General features: G+C 31.6%; 2 protein-coding genes across 13 annotated transcripts in view; one reads left to right on the forward strand and one right to left on the reverse strand.

Annotated features, from left to right (window-relative positions):
• The window catches only part of DOCK7 (dedicator of cytokinesis 7), a 188,340-nt gene that overhangs the window by 101,341 nt on the left and 68,642 nt on the right, over window positions 1–18,357 (reverse strand). The gene's annotated exons all lie outside the window — the stretch shown is intronic.
• ANGPTL3 (angiopoietin like 3) lies at window positions 5,663–14,042 on the forward strand. 2 transcript variants are annotated; one of them, XM_019731368.3, is made up of 7 exons: window positions 5,664–6,232; window positions 6,895–7,005; window positions 9,378–9,492; window positions 10,817–10,930; window positions 11,353–11,448; window positions 13,297–13,563; window positions 13,818–14,042. In XM_019731368.3, the coding sequence occupies exons 1-7, from the start codon at window positions 5,738–5,740 to the stop codon at window positions 13,997–13,999; spliced, it is 1,380 nt and encodes a 459-aa protein (XP_019586927.3). In that variant the 5' UTR covers window positions 5,664–5,737; the 3' UTR covers window positions 14,000–14,042. The 2 variants fall into 2 exon arrangements, with proteins under 2 accessions (XP_074190924.2, XP_019586927.3); XM_074334823.2 differs by lacking the exon at window positions 10,817–10,930 and having other exon boundaries at window positions 5,663–6,232.

The raw sequence follows: 18,357 nt of genomic DNA on the forward strand, positions 1-18,357 counted from the left end.
CTTCACTTTACCTCCCCTCACCATAACGTAACTCTGTTACTCCATTTACAACTCTTAAACAATCTTCTAAGAATAATCCTAAATTATCTCAATCATTTATGTATTGTTTATATATCTCCTTTAATAGAGCCCATGACAGCAAGGACCTTATCTGTCTAGTTAACTGCTATATTCCCAATGCCTAAAACAGTGCCTCATGTTGAATGAATGAATTAATTAATTAACAGTACAGAATGCACACAAAAATTCAGTTACTTAACACTTCCGGGAGTTTGGATTCCTGGTTAAATGGGAATTAATTGCACATTATCTATAAGCTATGCCTGCTTTCCAATATAAGCAATACAATTTTAAATTCAACTTGTCTCTGAAAGTGAAAGGCATATAAGTGAATCCAGATTCTTTTCCATTTGACTAAGTCCACTAATAAATTCCCACATAACTCTAGCAAGTCTTTACTTGCATTTATAATACTCCTTCCGAGGAATTTCAAATCAGCAAAGCAATGGTATATTAAAGAGGTATTGAGATAGCCAATTAGCCATTGAGGGGGAAAAGCTGAATTCATATTTTAGCCCCTCCTCAAAATAAATTCCAGATTAATCAAAGGCTTAAATAATAAAAATAAAACCATAAAAGTATTAGAAAAGCTTTAAAAAGATCGTATTTTATAGGTGAGGAAGGCATTTTTTTTTTTTAAATTAAAGTTTAATGGGGTGACAATGATTAGTAAAGTTATACAGGTTTCAGGTATACAATTCTGTAATATATGCGCATGAGCTACAAAAATCATACAAGACAAATTTGAAAGCCTCTACAGAGCAGGTAATAGGAGGAAGACAAATAACGAATCAGAAAAACACTGTTACATATACGACAAAGAGATAATATCCAAAATATGTAAATAATTCCTAAAATTAGTCAGAAAAAGACAAACAAAAATTGGGGAGGAGTTTGTTAGGGGGGAATAGCATAATACTCAGGTATTTCACAAAGAGAGCGAAATAGATGGTCAGCAAAATAAACTAGATATATTTTCCTATTATATTTATTTATATTTTTTTGTTTTTCTCATTCAAAGCACTGGTAAAAATTCATGGAAAAAGAGGAACTCTCATATATATACATATATATATATTTTGTTTGTTTTGGTTTGGTTTTTTAGTAGGGATGTAAAAGGCACAAAACTTTTGAAGGATAATCTGACAAGAGAAATCATGAAAGTCAACATCTACAAATTTTATATGAGAATATTTATACACACATGTAATGACAGTTTCTATTAGAAAATTGAAAACAATTTAAATGATCATTGATGGTGAATCATTAAATTAATTAAGTAGCATCCATATAATAAAAGACTGATAAATCTATATGTGCTCATAAAAAATAAAAAATACGGTAAATCTGTATGTACTCATATGAAAATAAATTTTAAAATATTAATGTCTTGAATTGACTTTATATACATTATAACATAACCTATATGTAACATAATCTCATTGTGTTTTTAAAAATTATGTTTAACTACTCATCCAGGGGATCTGGTATGATAGACTCTAAAATGTTAATAGTGAAGAGTCAGTATTTTTACTTTTTACAGGCTTTTGAACTATCTGAGTTTTCACAATAAATATTTTCAACATAAAAATATTTAACATTTATTAATAGTAAACATGAAAAAAGTAAGATAAATAAAATGATTCTTTCAAAGGTCATTTATCTTCTGGATCTGCACTGTCCAATAAAATAGTCTAGTAAGACTATCAAGCACTTGATGTGTACCTGTTTTAATTGAGATATGCTGAAAGTATAAAATATATACAAGACTTAGTGTATATTTGGAAGAATTAGCATGAAAATAAATTAGAAAATATCTAATTAGCATTTTTATATTGATTACAGGTTGAAATGATAACTGATATGTTATATTAAATAAAATATACTAAAATTAACTTCACTTGTTTCTTTTTAGTTTTTCTACATATATAATTCACTATAATTCCACTGGACAGCACCATTCTGAATGAAGACAAGAAATGGGAGCTAATGTATTACTCTGGCATTATTCTTTAGTTAATATAAACATTTCTATGTATAAAAGTGTTTTTCTAAAACAGTTACTTTCAGAATCTTTCTAGCAAACAATTCAAAAACAAATGATCATAGTTCAAAAGGAAGAAATTAAAACAATATTATATTCGAAAGATTTAAAATGCCTTGTTTTATTTGGAAGTCCTATTTGTAAAAGATTGCACAACCTGGGGGAGGATAAGGGACTTTGCTTTGCTTGAAATTCAAACAAGGCCCCTAAATGTCCTAAACTTCTATATAGCTAAAAAGTTTTATTATTTCTTAGAAACGAGAATTCCTTAGATTAGGGCCTAATTTTGCTTAGTTTCTTATTTTCTTTGGCATAAGAATTTTTAATGTTTATAACATTACTGGTTATATTTGATCAGAGCTCTATTTAAATGGGCACAACTTCAAACAAAGATTAGCTTCTGCCTTTAACAATATGTACTCAGACAGGAGGCATTCAAAGTAGACGTAAAACCATTTACTTTCATTACATCTCCCATGTTGACACTCTTCCACAGCTTGTAATTAGGTAAATTATTTAATTATATTCAATAACATATAAAGCTAGAAAAAAAAATATTATCCAGCTATTTCTACCCAGAGACAATATACTATATAAACCAAGAATATGTGACGATTGCCTCCAATCAATCCGTTAGTGTTTCAAGTGAGGAATTGTATAAACTGTGCAAAAGATGTTAATATTCTAGCACAGTAACCAGAATAGAAGAACATTCCTTCACACAGCCTCTCTTTGGTATTAGTGTCCAGTTACTTTCATGCACTGGCAAGTGCTACTTTTCAAATTTCTTTCTCTAAAAAGAACCAAAAAGGGGTGAGCATCTACCATATGTAAACTATGTGCCTGGAAAACTCCCATGTTATGACTTTCCCATTCTCTTATTCATCCAATAAATATTTTTTGTTTCTCCAACCCATATGGCCTTGTTCTAAAGTGCTATAAGGCATATAAATCAAAAACACATATAGATCTTGCCAATAAACAGCTTATAGTACAATAGAGATGAGAAGTTGGCCTTGTCAATGCGCTCTCAACTAGAAAGTAAATAAAATATCAGAGTCAGTAGTGTTAAGCCAGAAAGCACAGTTTAGTGAAGTTTCAAATGTGCCCTTCATGATCAGAGGGAGAAAATTCAAAATTTTTCATTAGTTCAACATATGTATGCTATTATAACTCCATAACAAATACCACTGGTAAAGTTAAGATGAAAATAAAGTATAAGGAAATTTTTTTGTTTTTCTGTGGAAGTATTTTTTTTCTTCCCCTTCTTCCGCCTCCCAGCCCCACCCCCAGCCCCACCCCAGCCCCACTCCAGCCCCAACCCCTCCCACTTCGGTTCAAGTAGTCATTTCTCAGTTTAGTTGGCAGGTCATAGCAGCACAGGGCAGCTCTCTCCGGCGGACTCTGGCTGCTTACGGCTGCTCATGGCAGCCCAGCACCAGGGAGAGCCATTGTTCACAATTTTATCTGTAGAGGGCGCAGCTCACTGGCCCATGTGGGAATGGAACCAGGGACCTCAGCATTAGGAGCATGGCCCTCCAACCACCTGAACTACTGGGCCAGCCCTAGTGGAAGTATTTGTATATTTTTATTTACTTGCATTCTTCATTTCTCTTAACAGAAATATTTATATGATTATGTATTAGACACCTAGAAAAAGCATACACAGGCTAAACGAAAGACATAACTCTGAACTTACTGAGGTCCAAGAGAGCAAAACTCAAGAAACCTAGATTCTAGCAATAATTGGCAACATGTCATCTTAACATGAGATTAGATAATATTCACCTATAAAAAATACTACAGTATGTACATAAATGCACTGATCGTTTTCCAATTGCAAAAAAAAGCTAACATACAATACTGTGTAGTGTTTACCACACCAGGTAGTGTTCTAAGTGCTTTAAAAATATTAATTTTTAATCTTTATACAACCCAATAAAGTAGATATTATTTTCACTTCACAGACAAGAAAAGAGAGCTACAGAAAAGCTAAGTAATTGGACCAAGAGTTACACAGCTGAAGAACAGCAGAGCCAGGATTCCAGTTCAGCCAGTTTCTCTCCATAATCGTACTCTTAACCACTAAGGTATATACCTCTACTGTAAATATTTTATATCCAAAAGCCCTCAATCCTAAATCATCAAAAGAAAGGGTCTCTATACCAGGAAGAGGCATTTCTAAGAGTAGAAATTTAGAAATGGTTCATTTTGTAAAGTTTTATTTGACAATTTACAATTTAAACTGAAATTCATTATATTAAAGCTTTTCCCTTTGCAGAAAGGCTATGAAAATTTATTTCAGGTAGGGCTGATTTTACAGACACCCATAGGTTAAAAGGTTGTTTCATGTGATACAACGACAAACATTTTGAGTACTTCCTATCTGCCATACACTGTCCTAAACGCTTTGCATATATTCTTTTAATTCTCATATCCCTATTAAGTATGTACTATATTTGTAACTACCTCAACTTACAGATGAGGAGTCTGAGGTATAGGAAGGTTAAGTAACTTGTCCAAGGCCAGGCAGCTAGACCTGGCTTTTGGACCCAGATCACAGTCTGATTCCAGAGCCCACACTCTAACAATTACACTTTACTTATTTGTGAAGATAAGGGATTTTTATAGGATTTATTAGCTGCTCAAAAAGTTTTCAATATGAACACTCAAGAAGGATAATCACGTATCATTTAACTGGAGTATTCAGTATTTTTCCTTCTACACTAAGTTAGAAGAAGCACAGTGGAACATTTATTTTTAAACATACTGCTAATTTTTTGGTTTTGTTAAATTTACATTATTAAAATTGTTACCAAGCTCACAAACTTCAGAAAAATTTATAATGGGCAAATGGTTTCTGACACTGGAAGTATTTAATTCTGCTCTGACCTTAAAAAAACACATACTGGTCTTTCAGTGGGGACATGGAAAAGAGGCTAGAATCTAATGGAGAAAAGGGGTGAAATGTCTTTTAATGTATGGGATTTTGTGACAATATACAAATATGGTTAACATAGATCATCTGAAGCAAAAATACATGCTAACAAACAACAAGGAATCCATAATCATATGCTAGTTTATACAGAGAACCATGAAACTGCAGCACAGAGAGCCATTACCACCACCCACAGCAGTGGAAGAAAGCCTCACAGAGAAGGCAGTTTTTAGGGATGGGACAGTTTCCCTGTTTTTCCAAATATAATTTGGGAAATGGATACTTAATTCATTAATTTTTCCTGAGCTTTAATGATGAATTTAGCAGTTAAGAAAGTTTGGTGTTTACTTTTAAATCTCTTTTAAAATGATGACAAATTTAAATGAGCTTTTAAAAACAGGTAGCTCTCATAACACTGAAATGTAACTTACAGCACAATTAAATAGAATAACAATTTAGAATGACCTACTAAGTTAGTTGCTTGTTTCTTTGATTTCGTTTAGCATTGATCCAACTCAATGTGGAAGGTTACATTCGTACAAGTTTACAAAGCTTAATGATTAACTACATTCACCTGCCAATCTAACTTTTCCTGTGGCAAATAGTGGTATATATAGAGCTCAGAACTCAGAGGTTTGCTTGCAGGAGAAAACTAGCCCCAAATTGCTTGAAATTGAATAATTAAGACAAAAAAAATGTATCTAATTAAGCTCTTTCTTTTTATTGTTCCTGTAGTTATTGCTTCCAGAATTGACCAAGACTATTCATCATTTGATTTTATATCTCCAGAGCCAAAATCAAGATTTGCTATGTTAGATGATGTAAAACTTTTAGCCAATGGCCTTCTTCAGTTAGGACATGGTCTTAAAGACTTTGTCCAGAAGACTAAGGGCCAAATTAATGATATATTTCAAAAACTCAACATATTTGATCAGTCTTTTTGGGACCTATCACAGCAAACCAATGAAATTAAAGAAGAAGAACAGGAACTTAGAAGAACTACATCTAAACTGCAAGTCAAAAATGAAGAAGTGAAGAATATGTCACTTGAAATCAACTCAAAACTTGAAAGCCTCCTAGAAGAAAAAATTCTACTTCAACAAAAAGTGAGATATTTGGAGGAGCAATTAACCAATTTAATTAAAACTCAACCTGAAATTCAAGAACACCCAGAAGTAACTTCACTTAAAGTAAGTAGAAGCCAAAAAGGGTTAATGATTATATTTGCAATGTGGATCCTTTTTTTTCCAACATGGATCTTTTAAAAATATATTTTAAGACATGCTACTTTAAATACTTCATTGCACTGTTGAAACACTATATTTTTTCAAGAAAAAATCAGTAGGAAATAAAACTTTCTATTATAATTTTATGTTGGTTTTTGTTTCCCTAACATTATAAACTAAACTTGACATTTCAGATGAAAATTACAAATCAGTTAAGTAATAATTTAGAACACTAAATTATTACAGTATTGCAAATTACTGGAGGCAAGTAAAAAGTTAAAAGAATATAACTTAAAACTATTTTTCCATGTTTAAAATGGATAAAAGTAATACAGTAAATGGTAAAGACTTATTATAATACTGTTCTTTTTTCTTATTTAATTGAAGTTGTTTAAAGTTCAGAAAAACAGATTTTAGAGATAGTACATTTTTTTAAAGAAACATAACAACAAAAGCAAGTGCTATTTGAAAGAAATATACAAGAGAAAATGATTAACAATATTCATTTTTCTAATCCACTATTAGTTTTTAAAAATTAGATTGTGATAGTCTTATAAGAAATAAAAAGTCTAATTTAACAAAAAATGAAAGAAGAAACTTCTAACCAACCTACAACCTATGTCCAGACTTTTGTAGAACAGCAAGACAACAGCATCAAAGACCTTCTCCATACCGTGGAAGAACAATATAGACAATTAAACCAACAGCACAGTCAAATACAAGAAATAGAAAATCAGGTAAGTCAGTTATTTTAATGGTAGATGCAAACTTTTACATAAAATTTAGGTTTATGAAAACACTAAACTCTACAATGTTAAATAATTATAGTTAAATTGAACAGTGAGTGGATCATATTAGCAATTGTTACACAATTGCAGGCTTGAAAGCTAGTAATACTTACCTAGGTTTGAATCTTGACTCTAAAACTTCTGTGTGACCTTGAATAAATTACTTAACCCCTCTATCTCTCAGTTCCCTCACTTACTCTGTGAAGAAAATAATAAGAACCTATCTTACAGGATTTTTGTGAGGAAAAAATAATTCATGTAAAGCATATCCTCAATTTAGCAGCCAAAGTGATTCTATCAAAAATTTAAATTAGATCACATCTCTCTGTTCAAAACCCCACAATGGCTTCCCATTTCACTCAGGCTAGCCTGTAAGACCCCAGGACTCTTTTTTATTCCACTGACTTCCTCTCTCCAGTTATACTGGCCTCTTCACTGTAACTCACAAACATCAAACATACTGCCAGCTCAGGGCCTTTGCCCTTGTTGTTCCTTCTGTCTTGAATGCTCTTCTCCCTGGTTCCGCATTGTCCATTCTCATTTCCTTTAGGTCTTTCTCAAATATAAAAGTCTCAATGAAGCCTTCCTAGGTCACTTAAAAATTACAATCTCCTACTCCCATCCTTGAAACCTGCTACTTCCTCATTACTTTCTTTTTTCTCCTTAGCACTTAACCGTATTTAACATAATATGTATTTCAGTTATTTATCAGGTCTGTCCCTGCACAAGTATGTAAGCACCATGAGTACTGGGATTTTCTTCCATTTTTCAAATTGTTGTTTGACACATAGTAGACACTTAATAAATATATGTTGAACTAAGGTAATGTCATATTCAGCACAAAGAAGTCAATAGAAACATGCTATGATCATTATTATTAGAAACTGGGTGCCTGATCATTAAAGTTTAATTCCCAACAATATAATTAATCTAAAACGTAAACAACTGGCTAGGTGAGGGAGATACCTGTTTAAAAAAAAAAGCTGTCAGAATCTAAGCATTCCAATATATAGTACCACAATTCAAAAATATTAATTAGCATAAATACTATTAAACAGTCTTTCAAGAGAGTTCCAAAAATAACACAGACTTGGAGAAAAAGGTAAAACAAATAGTTGTCAAGAATTATAAAACAAATTTTATTACCAATTCCCACTAAACAAACACATCATTATGTTTCAGTAATGTAGAGCCTCATAATTTTAGTACATTATTTTTGCTAATTTATGAATCTTAACTTAATAGAGTTTTTTTCCTAATGGTCCACAAAGATTTTTTGCCGACTCGTTTTGATTTCTGTAATTTCATTCTTATTGTTATTTTTCTAAATTCTTTTTCCTGTATCTTTTATTATGATAAAACAAACCTGCTCACAAACGTAAAATGTCATTATTATAAAATGATATGCATCTAATAATAAAATGTATGAAGAATTCAAACAATGAATTTCTGAGTTGGAAGAAGACTTAGATCATCTGATCCAACTTCCTCAAGTTTAAATGAAGAAACCAAAACTCTAAAAAGTTAAGTGACTTTAAGATCACATAGTTATTTAGCAGAAAAGACAACTACCCAGGTAAGTGAACTTTACAACAGATCTTTATGAATTAGGTCCTGGGAAATGCCATTTATGCTGACATCAAAAAACTAATATTAATAACACAAGAGATTACATACATACTCTGCTTTTCTCACACCATCAATAAGAAAAGCTATCAGCCAATAAATTGCAAACCTAGCACACTTTAAACAAAAATAAACTGTTATTGCTAAACTAACAACAATGAAATATTGAACATCCTGAAAGTAAGCAAATAAACCTGCCAATTTATTATCTCTATATATATGTTTACATGTCAAAAACTATCAAGAAAGCAGCCTTATTCAAATTATGTGCTATGTCTTTATGGCAGGTCCAAGAAACAGTAAGACCTACAACTGAGAATTATTAAATTTAAAATGTGCCCGTGCTACTGAATACAACGATATTCTATTCACATGAATAGAAATTATTAAAATATTTAAACTTAAAAGTCTCTGCCTTTGGTCTTCATGGTTTTTAACCAATTCCTGTTTCTTTACATTGCTCTCTCTTTCTCTATTTTTTTGATACTTATTAAATAAAGTGCCTGGTTAAATATTTTGAGTACAGGTCATCTGTACAATCTGTGTAGCTTTGTTTATCCTTCTTAACATCAAAAGCAATAACACATTATGAACTAAAAGATGCATAAAAGTTGTACTTTTAATATCCTCACCCAGATTCCCCTAATTGTATAGTCAGTACCATTTTTAAAAGTAGATTTATATTCTTTCATCAGTTAAGAAGAACTGGTGTTCAAGAATCCACAGAAAATTCTCTTCCTTCTAAATCAAGAGCACCAAGAACTACTCCCTCTCTTCACTTAAATGAAACAAAAAATGTAGAACATGATGGTAAGATAATTTGGTCTCCTCCTCGAAGCTATTATCAAATTCTTCTTCTATCTTTGACATTTCCATAAAAAAAAAATCCCTATTCTCAGGGCCATTTTTAGACTTAAAGAGCGTAAGAAGACAAATCCACCAAAGCATATGCCAACCTAAATTGGACCTGGTGTTTTAACCCTATAAACACATTCTTAAGATAATCAGGGATCTATGAATATAGACTTGATATCAGATAATATGGAATTATTATTAATTTTCTTAGATGTCATAATGGTATTGCAGTCATGAGAATACTCTCGTGTTTAAGATGTATGCGGGAATATCTAAGGGGTAAGAGTCATGATGTTTGCAACTTACTTTCAAATAGCACAGCAAAATACACACTTGTGTATATGTGTTTTTATAAAGCAAATAAGGCAAAATGTTAATAATTGTTGAATATGAATGGAAAGACTATGGTATTTTCTTCGATATTTCTTTCTACTTTCCTGTTTGCTTGAAAATTTTCATAAGAAAAACAAAGATGAAGAAACAAAGTCTCCATTCCCAACCGAACTTCAACAAAATGATGTATTTTCAAAACACATTTATTTTTCACATAATTCATACAGAAAAAAAGATCTCTATTAATTTCCTCCATGTATATTCACTTTTTCTACACATATCTGTGACTAACATCTATGAGCCAAACATTATATTAATGTCTCATATGTGGTATTTTATTTATATTCTTCCTGTATCTAGCAAATATAATGTGCTTAAAATTCTCATTTTGTCACTTTTCTTAAAAAGAAATCAGTTTGGTAACAACTACTTTGATATTCTTTACATACACATGCAATCTAATAAAAATGCTTTGGCATAATGTACTTTTTTGAGTAATACCATGTTTCCCCAAAAACAAGACCTAGCCAGACAATCAGCTCTAATGTGTCTTTTGGAGCAAAAATTAATATAAGACCCGGTCTTATTTTACTATAAGACTGAATATAATATAATATAATATAATATAATATAATATAATATAATATAATATAATATAATATAATATATAATATAATAATAAGAATAATATTATATAAGACCGGGTGTAATGTAATGTAATATAACATAATATAATATACCGGGTCTTATATTAATTTTTGCTCCAAAAGACGCATTAGAGCTGATTGTGCGTCTAGATCTTATTTTCAGGAAAACACAGTATATTACTGAAAAAGGCTAAAGGCTACATTCACCATAATTCTATAAAATGTTGAGTAAAATCTCAAACTCTACAGATACCATTCTTATTACTATATTTTATGTAATAACATTTTGTTGATTCTAGACATTCCTGTTGATTGTACCACCATTTATAACAAAGGCGAACATACAAGTGGCATCTATTCCATTAAACCCAGCAACTCTCAAGTTTTTAATGTCTACTGTGATGTTAAATCAGGTAAAACTAGACTGCTGAGAAAATGGACAGTAGTTAACTCAGGTTACTCACTACCCAAGAGTAAAACTAATCCTGTTATCTTTGTTCTGAATTTATAACTAAAATACATAACATGGGTAGTTATGTAGATCTAGTACTTATATTTGTCTTGTTTTTTCATATGTTTACTCATGCATTTATTCAATATTCTCCATCTTTTTCCATAAAACAATCTGAAATGACTATTATCAATCAGTTAAGACAAATTCATTAGTTGCCCTTCACTTAATTTCTTGGGACCATAATAAATAATAAAATGTCATTACGATAACAATAACTATGTTACACAGCTACCAATTAAAACCAAACCAAATTAACAGTATTTTGTTACATGCGTCAATATCAATCTATTAAAAATGTGCACATTTGTTCATTATATTCAGGTAGTTCATGGACATTAATTCAACACCGAATAGACGGATCACAAAACTTCAATGAAACTTGGGAAAACTACAAATATGGTTTTGGGAATCTTGATGGTAAGGTGACTTCATTTATTCATTCACTTGTTAAACATATTTATTGAAAATCTATCATGGACTGGCATTACGAATGCAACTATGAATGAGGGACAGTCCCGGCCTTCATAGAACTTATTAACAAATAATTACATATTTGTTAGTAATTACTTATTACAGTGTCTTTATTTGATTATGTTATTCATAACTACATGTCTGTTCTTAAGTATATTTATCTCAATTTAATTTGATGGCTGCTAATTATCACAATTATAATTATATCAAAGACAATTTTGATTAAGTGCTATGTGCTTTGCTACACAGTAAAAGCTATGAAAGAGCTATGAAGTACACCATCCTTATCACTGGCCCCTCTATTTTCTTATTAACATTTTAAATATCAATTATTTGGAGGTTGGAAGAGATGAAGCTGTCGGATGTACAACACAAAACATTTAGATTTCAATCACTTTAATATTATAAATGTATACTATAAGATATGTGGTTTAAAATAAATTAGCTCAAAGAAAATTATATTTGCCCACAAAATAAGATAAAAAATAAAATAAGCAAAATAAAAATAAATAGGAGGTCTCAAATTCAAACAGCTTATTATAAAAATCCATGAATGATGTGTAAGTACTCATTTATAAAGTGGAAAACATCCATTATTATATCAAAATTTTAAACACTCAGTACTATTTGACTATTTAAAAATGTTTGTATTCAAAGTACCAGTTAAATCCCTAACTAAAAGGTATATTCAGTGATGTTTTTGTAGCTCCAAATCTTCTTCTAAGAGTGTAATGGAAAAATAAAAGGCTGACACTTAAGGCCACGGCACACAGTTATTTCTGTAAGAAAGTCAGCCATTTATAATGCATTAAAAAGTCTATGCATGAATATAAGTGGTTCTGTTCACATCTTTATATTTAGGTTTTCTTATAATGACGCTCTGGAAGCACATAGGAAGTTGGTTAGGGTACCAAATTTCTGTTTCCCAACTATGCAAATCCCAGCCCCTTTCCCCATTGGTGGTGGTTATTTATATGCTTGGTATTGAAAAAGCCAACTTCCTTGCTTCCTGGTTTCTATTCATAAGCAAAATGAAAATATATTGATAGAACACTGTTGGTGGCAATCTTAGTGTTTGGCCTGTTTTGTCAGCCTTCCCATTAAATTATATTCGAGATTAAAAAAAAAATGTAAGCCACTTATCCTTGCAATCCTTAAAATAAAGTCTCCTACTAATTGGATTTATGTTGTTTTTAATTCCAAATAAAAATAATTTTCAAAATTATAGAGAAAAGCTGTGAAGAATTATGCATTTTAATTTTAAATGTTTTTAAAAAATTATTCTATCCTTTTTCTACAAAGAAAGATATGTATCAAGCAAATATCAAAGGCCAAGACTATATTTGAGGAAAATTACATTATTATTATCCAGGTCTCTGGAAATTCTTAACAAATCTCTTGATACTGTATGGGTGCTAATAAATAGCTGATAGTAAAGCTTGTACATATCAGGATCTAGAGGAGAGATAATATATTACCTATGACCAAACCTAAAAATATCTGTAATAGCCTGATATGTTTTACCCGTGGAATATGCTTCATAATATCCATTTTAGAAAGGATTATCAGATTTAGGCAGGTCTAGCTATATTTTTTAACATTTTTTTGTATATAACTATAATAAAATTGTTTTAAAAAGAAATATTTTAAGAGACTCTAAAACAACCAAGGCATTCGAACCAAAACAGCTCATTTACTTAGACTGTTACTGTCGAAACAACAAAAAAAGAAAATAAACTGTTGGTACCTAATCTGCAGTGAACAATCCACAGATTCTTTCAACTTTTCTTTCAGGAGAATTTTGGTTGGGTCTAGAGAAGATATACTCCATAGTAAAGCAATCTGATTACATTTTACGAATTGAGCTAGAAGACTGGGAAAACACCAAGTATTATGTTGAATATTCTTTTCACCTGGGAAATTATGAAACCAACTATATGCTACACCTAACTGAAATGACCGGCAATGTCCCCAATGCACTCCCAGAACACAAAGATTTGATGTTTTCTACTTGGGATCACAAAGCAAAAGGACACTTCAACTGTCCAGAAAGATTTTCAGGTATCCTTTTCCTAATATCAATACTATGAAGCTATCAATCCTATCTTCAAACTATCTTGCCAAAGTATTAGCTAATATCTCAGATATTTTATTTTTGGTGGGGTATATGAGACTTGTACAGATTATTTAAAATTAAGATATGTATATAGAACACTGTCATATTTATAAGAAAAGAGGATACTCATGAGGAAATATAATTAACAGTAACTACATATGAGTTTGTATCAATTAAATTGTGTATCTATATTCTTTAGGAGGCTGGTGGTGGCACGATGTATGTGGGGAAAACAACCTAAATGGTAAATATAACAAGCCAAGAGCAAAAACTAAGCTGGAAAGAAGAGGAATATCTTGGAAGTCTCAAAATGGAAAGTTATACTCTATCAAATCAACCAAAATGTTGATCCATCCAGCAGATTCAGAAAGCGCTGAATGAACTAAGGCAAATTAAAAAGCCAATAAATTAAACGTTAAAATCATCCCAAATTACTGTGGTTTAATAATCTGGTATTAAATCCCTAATAGAAGGCTCCAGAAATAGATTCTTGTCAAGTTAAGATTAAACATATCATCACATCTCCTAAATGAACACCATTTACCTTTCTCAATCAAATTTTAGATGGTCACAATCTAAATTTTAATCAATGGGTAAATTTTTAAGTAACTTTTTTAAATAAAAAACTTACAAAGAGATTTTCATTTTAAAAGTCATCATGGGGGCTAATTTCATAACTTCCAGAGTTTAAAAAACCAGTTCTCTTGCTAAAACTCTAAACTTGAATAAATATAAAGGACTGATAACTATACAATTCTTAAATGCTGTAATATTGTTAATTGCAAAACTAAAATTCAGTTCATAATGTGAAAATCTATAACATGAATTTTAAACTGATGCTTCATTTTGCTATGAAATAATTTGGAATAAATGTTTGGTATGATTTATGAAGCCAAATGAAGCAGGATGAAATACTGTATTGAAATAGGTTTACTGTCTTAAATAAATGCAGTAGATCACGATTACTAAGTCATATTGACTTTCATATCAGGTATCACTGTACCTTAACATATATTTTTTAACTTATCTATACTGTATTCATTTTATATATTTTAACACTTAATGTGAAAACAAATCATTTTAAAGGGAACTTAACAGAATAGAATAAGAATAAATATGCATGTGACATCAAGTTAAAGTTTAATAATTCATTCCCCTGGACATGGTGTGATTCTAATGCTGATGCATAGGTTTTCAAATAAAATTAAAAATCATAACGAATTACTGAATGTTTAAACAGCCTCAGAGACATGTATGTTTCCAAGTTGAATAAAGACTTTTAATAAAAGGTCCCCCAGATTATAGAAATTTAAATTCTTGTAGTTTTTATTCACATCTATTAGAAGTGTGATTGTTATTTCTAATTTAAATAATTTAAATCTAAATCCTCAAGGATTATTCGATGTAAATCTTTTGACCATAATATCACTTGCCAGTATTTTTAAAATACGTTTTCAAAGGATATAGTGCCCAAGTTATGTAGTGACTCACCAATCAATAAATATTCAGCATTATGTGTTTCAAATTACCCAGTATATATACATATATATGACATATATAAAAAATATATGACATATATAAATATATATGATCTATATGGATCCTACATAAATAATTTGTTCCAAAAAAGCACAAAAGAATATACACAAGAACAAGTTTTAGTTTTCAGAACCACAGCCTGTCAAAATTGACTTTGTAGAGCTAGAACAACAAAATAGCTTTTTTTACGGAAAAAAAAACACACACACAAAAAAAACTGGAAGCTTTCAAGTGCAAAATAATGCAATTAATATACCAACTCTATTTGTATTGCAATTTTTTACCATGTTTCATTTTGATCTTTTTAAGAGTACTAAAGTTTTTTCTCCATATAAAACTCGAATTGAGAGATGACTATGGAAGTGAAAGAGAAAGGATTTTTTCTTTATGGTGCACAAAATTGTGTCCTATCCTCAGTACTTTGCCAAAAGTGCTTTAATTTCACCACTAACTCACAATTGTCGAATCTAAAGGCCCTTTCTTAGTCCACATACCCTTTGATCTCTCTACCACTTACGAGTAACAATATTCTTTTTTCAAACTCGACCTTCATTTTGCTTCTACAATACTACTACACTCTCCACAAATTATCTCTAACCTGACTCCAACTTTATAGCCTTATTCCTTCTTAGTATTTAGTGTTGTGGGCCAATGCACAATCTTCAATCATCTCTTCTACTTTTACCTTCAGAAACTCAATCTACTCTCATAGACTCATTTATTTTCCATGAATAAAGTTCCTGAATCTACGTATTATTCCCAGATCTCTCTCCAGTTCCTCTGGAGAACTGGAGGCATACTTGCCATTTCGCCTTTGGATATCCTATATCTCCTCAAACTCAATATATCAAATAAATTCATCAACGCCTTACTGTCTCGGCTGGTCCTCCCTCCCTTACCCTATCTTACCCTATTCCACTGGATCTCCTCCTTGCTTCATCATAGCCGTTAATGGCATTACCTTGCTTCCCAATCATAGAAGCTTAAAACCCCGGAGGACAGCTCTGGCTTTAACTTTGTAAACCATCTCTCCTGTACCTTAAGCCACTAAATTCAATACAATATTCTTTTGAAAAGTCTCTTAATCTGATAAGCTTCCTTCCCATTTCCACTGCCAAAAAAACTACCAAGGACTGCTTTTAACCTGAGTCTTAAAATTATCTAAATAGTCTCCTGCCTGGCCTCTTAATTTTATGACTATCTCCCCTCAATCTTTCTAAAACAAATTTACAATGGCTGCATACTACTTTCATCTGTGTCGTTCAAACTTGTCCATTAAAAGAGTATAACAACCGAGGACAATGAAAACATATCTTTATAGCTTATGGATAAAAAGGCTTGATGTAAGCACCAGTTTCTTTTAGAATCTTACTAGGATTTCATCTTAATTTTTAAAATCTTCAAATTACATGAGAATGGTATTTTCTACTCCATAAACATATCTTCATATAAAAATAGTCATTCCTCTCCAAATCTTGTAAAAAGTGATGTCCCTGGAAGATGTGTCATGTTTATGCTGTGGACTTGTACATCCCAAAGAGCTGTGGCCTCACAAGAACATGCACCCCAATTAAAAGAGCATAAACTTACAGAACAAAATCCAAATCTCTTCCAAGGATTCAAGGGTTTTTATAATCTGACCCCCAATTACCTCTTTAAGCACTTTCTTGCCTAACACAAACCCTCAGCTCTAATTAAAATTATCTACTTTTAAACATCCCATATATACTTTCCTAATGCCATTCCATTTGTCTACAATGTCCCTTCACACGTTTCTGTTTGACTAGGTCCTATTTATACTTCAAGATACGGATAATCTAACTTTCTCCACAAATATCCTACTAAATAAAGGCTCCTTCCTCTGAAACCTTGCAGCATTCCTGTTTGTACCCCTCAGCTGGCACTTAGCAAGTCAAGACAGAAAAGTAAATCTGACAAACATAATAATAAAAATTGTGGAAAACAATAATAAAAACTCCAAGAGATCAAAGACAGTCAATCTACTTGATTTTTGTGAAGTACAGCAGTTCCCCCCCTTATCTGCAGTCTTCCTTTCCATGGATGGTTTCAGTTACCCACAGTCAAGTGTGGTCCAAAAATAGTAAATGAAGAATTTCAGAAATAAACAAGTCACAAGTTTGAAATTGCACAGTGTCCTGAGTAACATGATGAAATCTCCCACCGTCCCGCTTCATCCTGCCCAAGATGAGAACCATCCCTTTGTCCAGCACGGCCACACAATACATGGTACCCTCCCATCAGTCACTTAGAGGTCAACCAGGTAAACAGGTGACCATACCAGTATCACAGTGCTTGTGTTCAAGTAATCCTGATTTGACTTAATCATAGCCCAAAGCACAAGAGTAGTGACGCAAGCAATTCAGACATGCCAAAGGGAAGCCACACAGTGCTTCCTTTAAGTGAAAAGGTAAAAGTTCTAGATGTAATAAGGAAAGAAAAAACATCATATTCTGAGGTTGCTAAATCTACAGTAAGAATGAATCCTCTATCTGTGAAACTGTAAAGAAAAAAGAAATTTGTGCTAGTTTTGCTGTCGCACCACCTCCAACTGCCAAAGCTACAGTCCCAGTACATGATAAGTGCTTAGTTAGAAAGGAAAAGGCATTAAATTTGTGCCATGAAGACATGACATCTTCATGGCTTTGACCATTCTTCTTGATGTATTGTCAGAAGGTCAACAGTATCCTAATGCTATCACAATGCCTATTCACCTCATTTCATCTCATCACATAGCCATTTGTATGATCTCGTCATGTAGGCGTTTGTGTCATCTCACATCATCACAAGAAGGGTGAATACAGTTCAATAAGATATTTTGAGAGAGATATATCACATTCACATTAATTTTTATTACGGTATATTGTTATGACTTCTATTTTATTATTAGTTATTTTTGTTAATCTCTTACTGTACCTAATTTATAAACCTTATTATAAGTATGCATGATTAGGAAAAAACAGTACAATTCAGCAGGTCCTCAAATAACATTCTTTCACTCAAGACCATTTCATTCAACATTGTTTCATTGTCACCTTGATGAATTGCCTTAGGAACTTAACTCTTGTTTATATCAAGTAGCCTATGGTAAAACTGGTTTTGTTATATGTCATTTCGCTTAAAGTTGCAGAACGTATTGACAACATTAAAGGAGGACTTATTGTAAAGGGTTTGGCACTAGC

This window comes from Rhinolophus sinicus, chromosome 14 (genome assembly GCF_057876585.1).
Source record: "Rhinolophus sinicus isolate RSI-liver-muscle chromosome 14, RSI-T2T, whole genome shotgun sequence".
NCBI lineage: Eukaryota > Metazoa > Chordata > Mammalia > Chiroptera > Rhinolophidae > Rhinolophus > Rhinolophus sinicus.

What these genes read in the sequence shown, in the direction of transcription:
- ANGPTL3 (XM_019731368.3), top strand. Translation starts at nt 5,738, where the DNA reads ATGTATCTAATTAAGCTCTTTCTTTTTATTGTTCCTGTAGTTATTGCT. An exon ending in TGGTTTTGGGAATCTTGATG is followed by an intron (nt 11,449 to 13,296) that starts GTAAGGTGACTT and finishes CTTTTCTTTCAG; the next exon opens with GAGAATTTTGGTTGGGTCTA. An exon ending in CTGTCCAGAAAGATTTTCAG is followed by an intron (nt 13,564 to 13,817) that starts GTATCCTTTTCC and finishes TATATTCTTTAG; the next exon opens with GAGGCTGGTGGTGGCACGAT.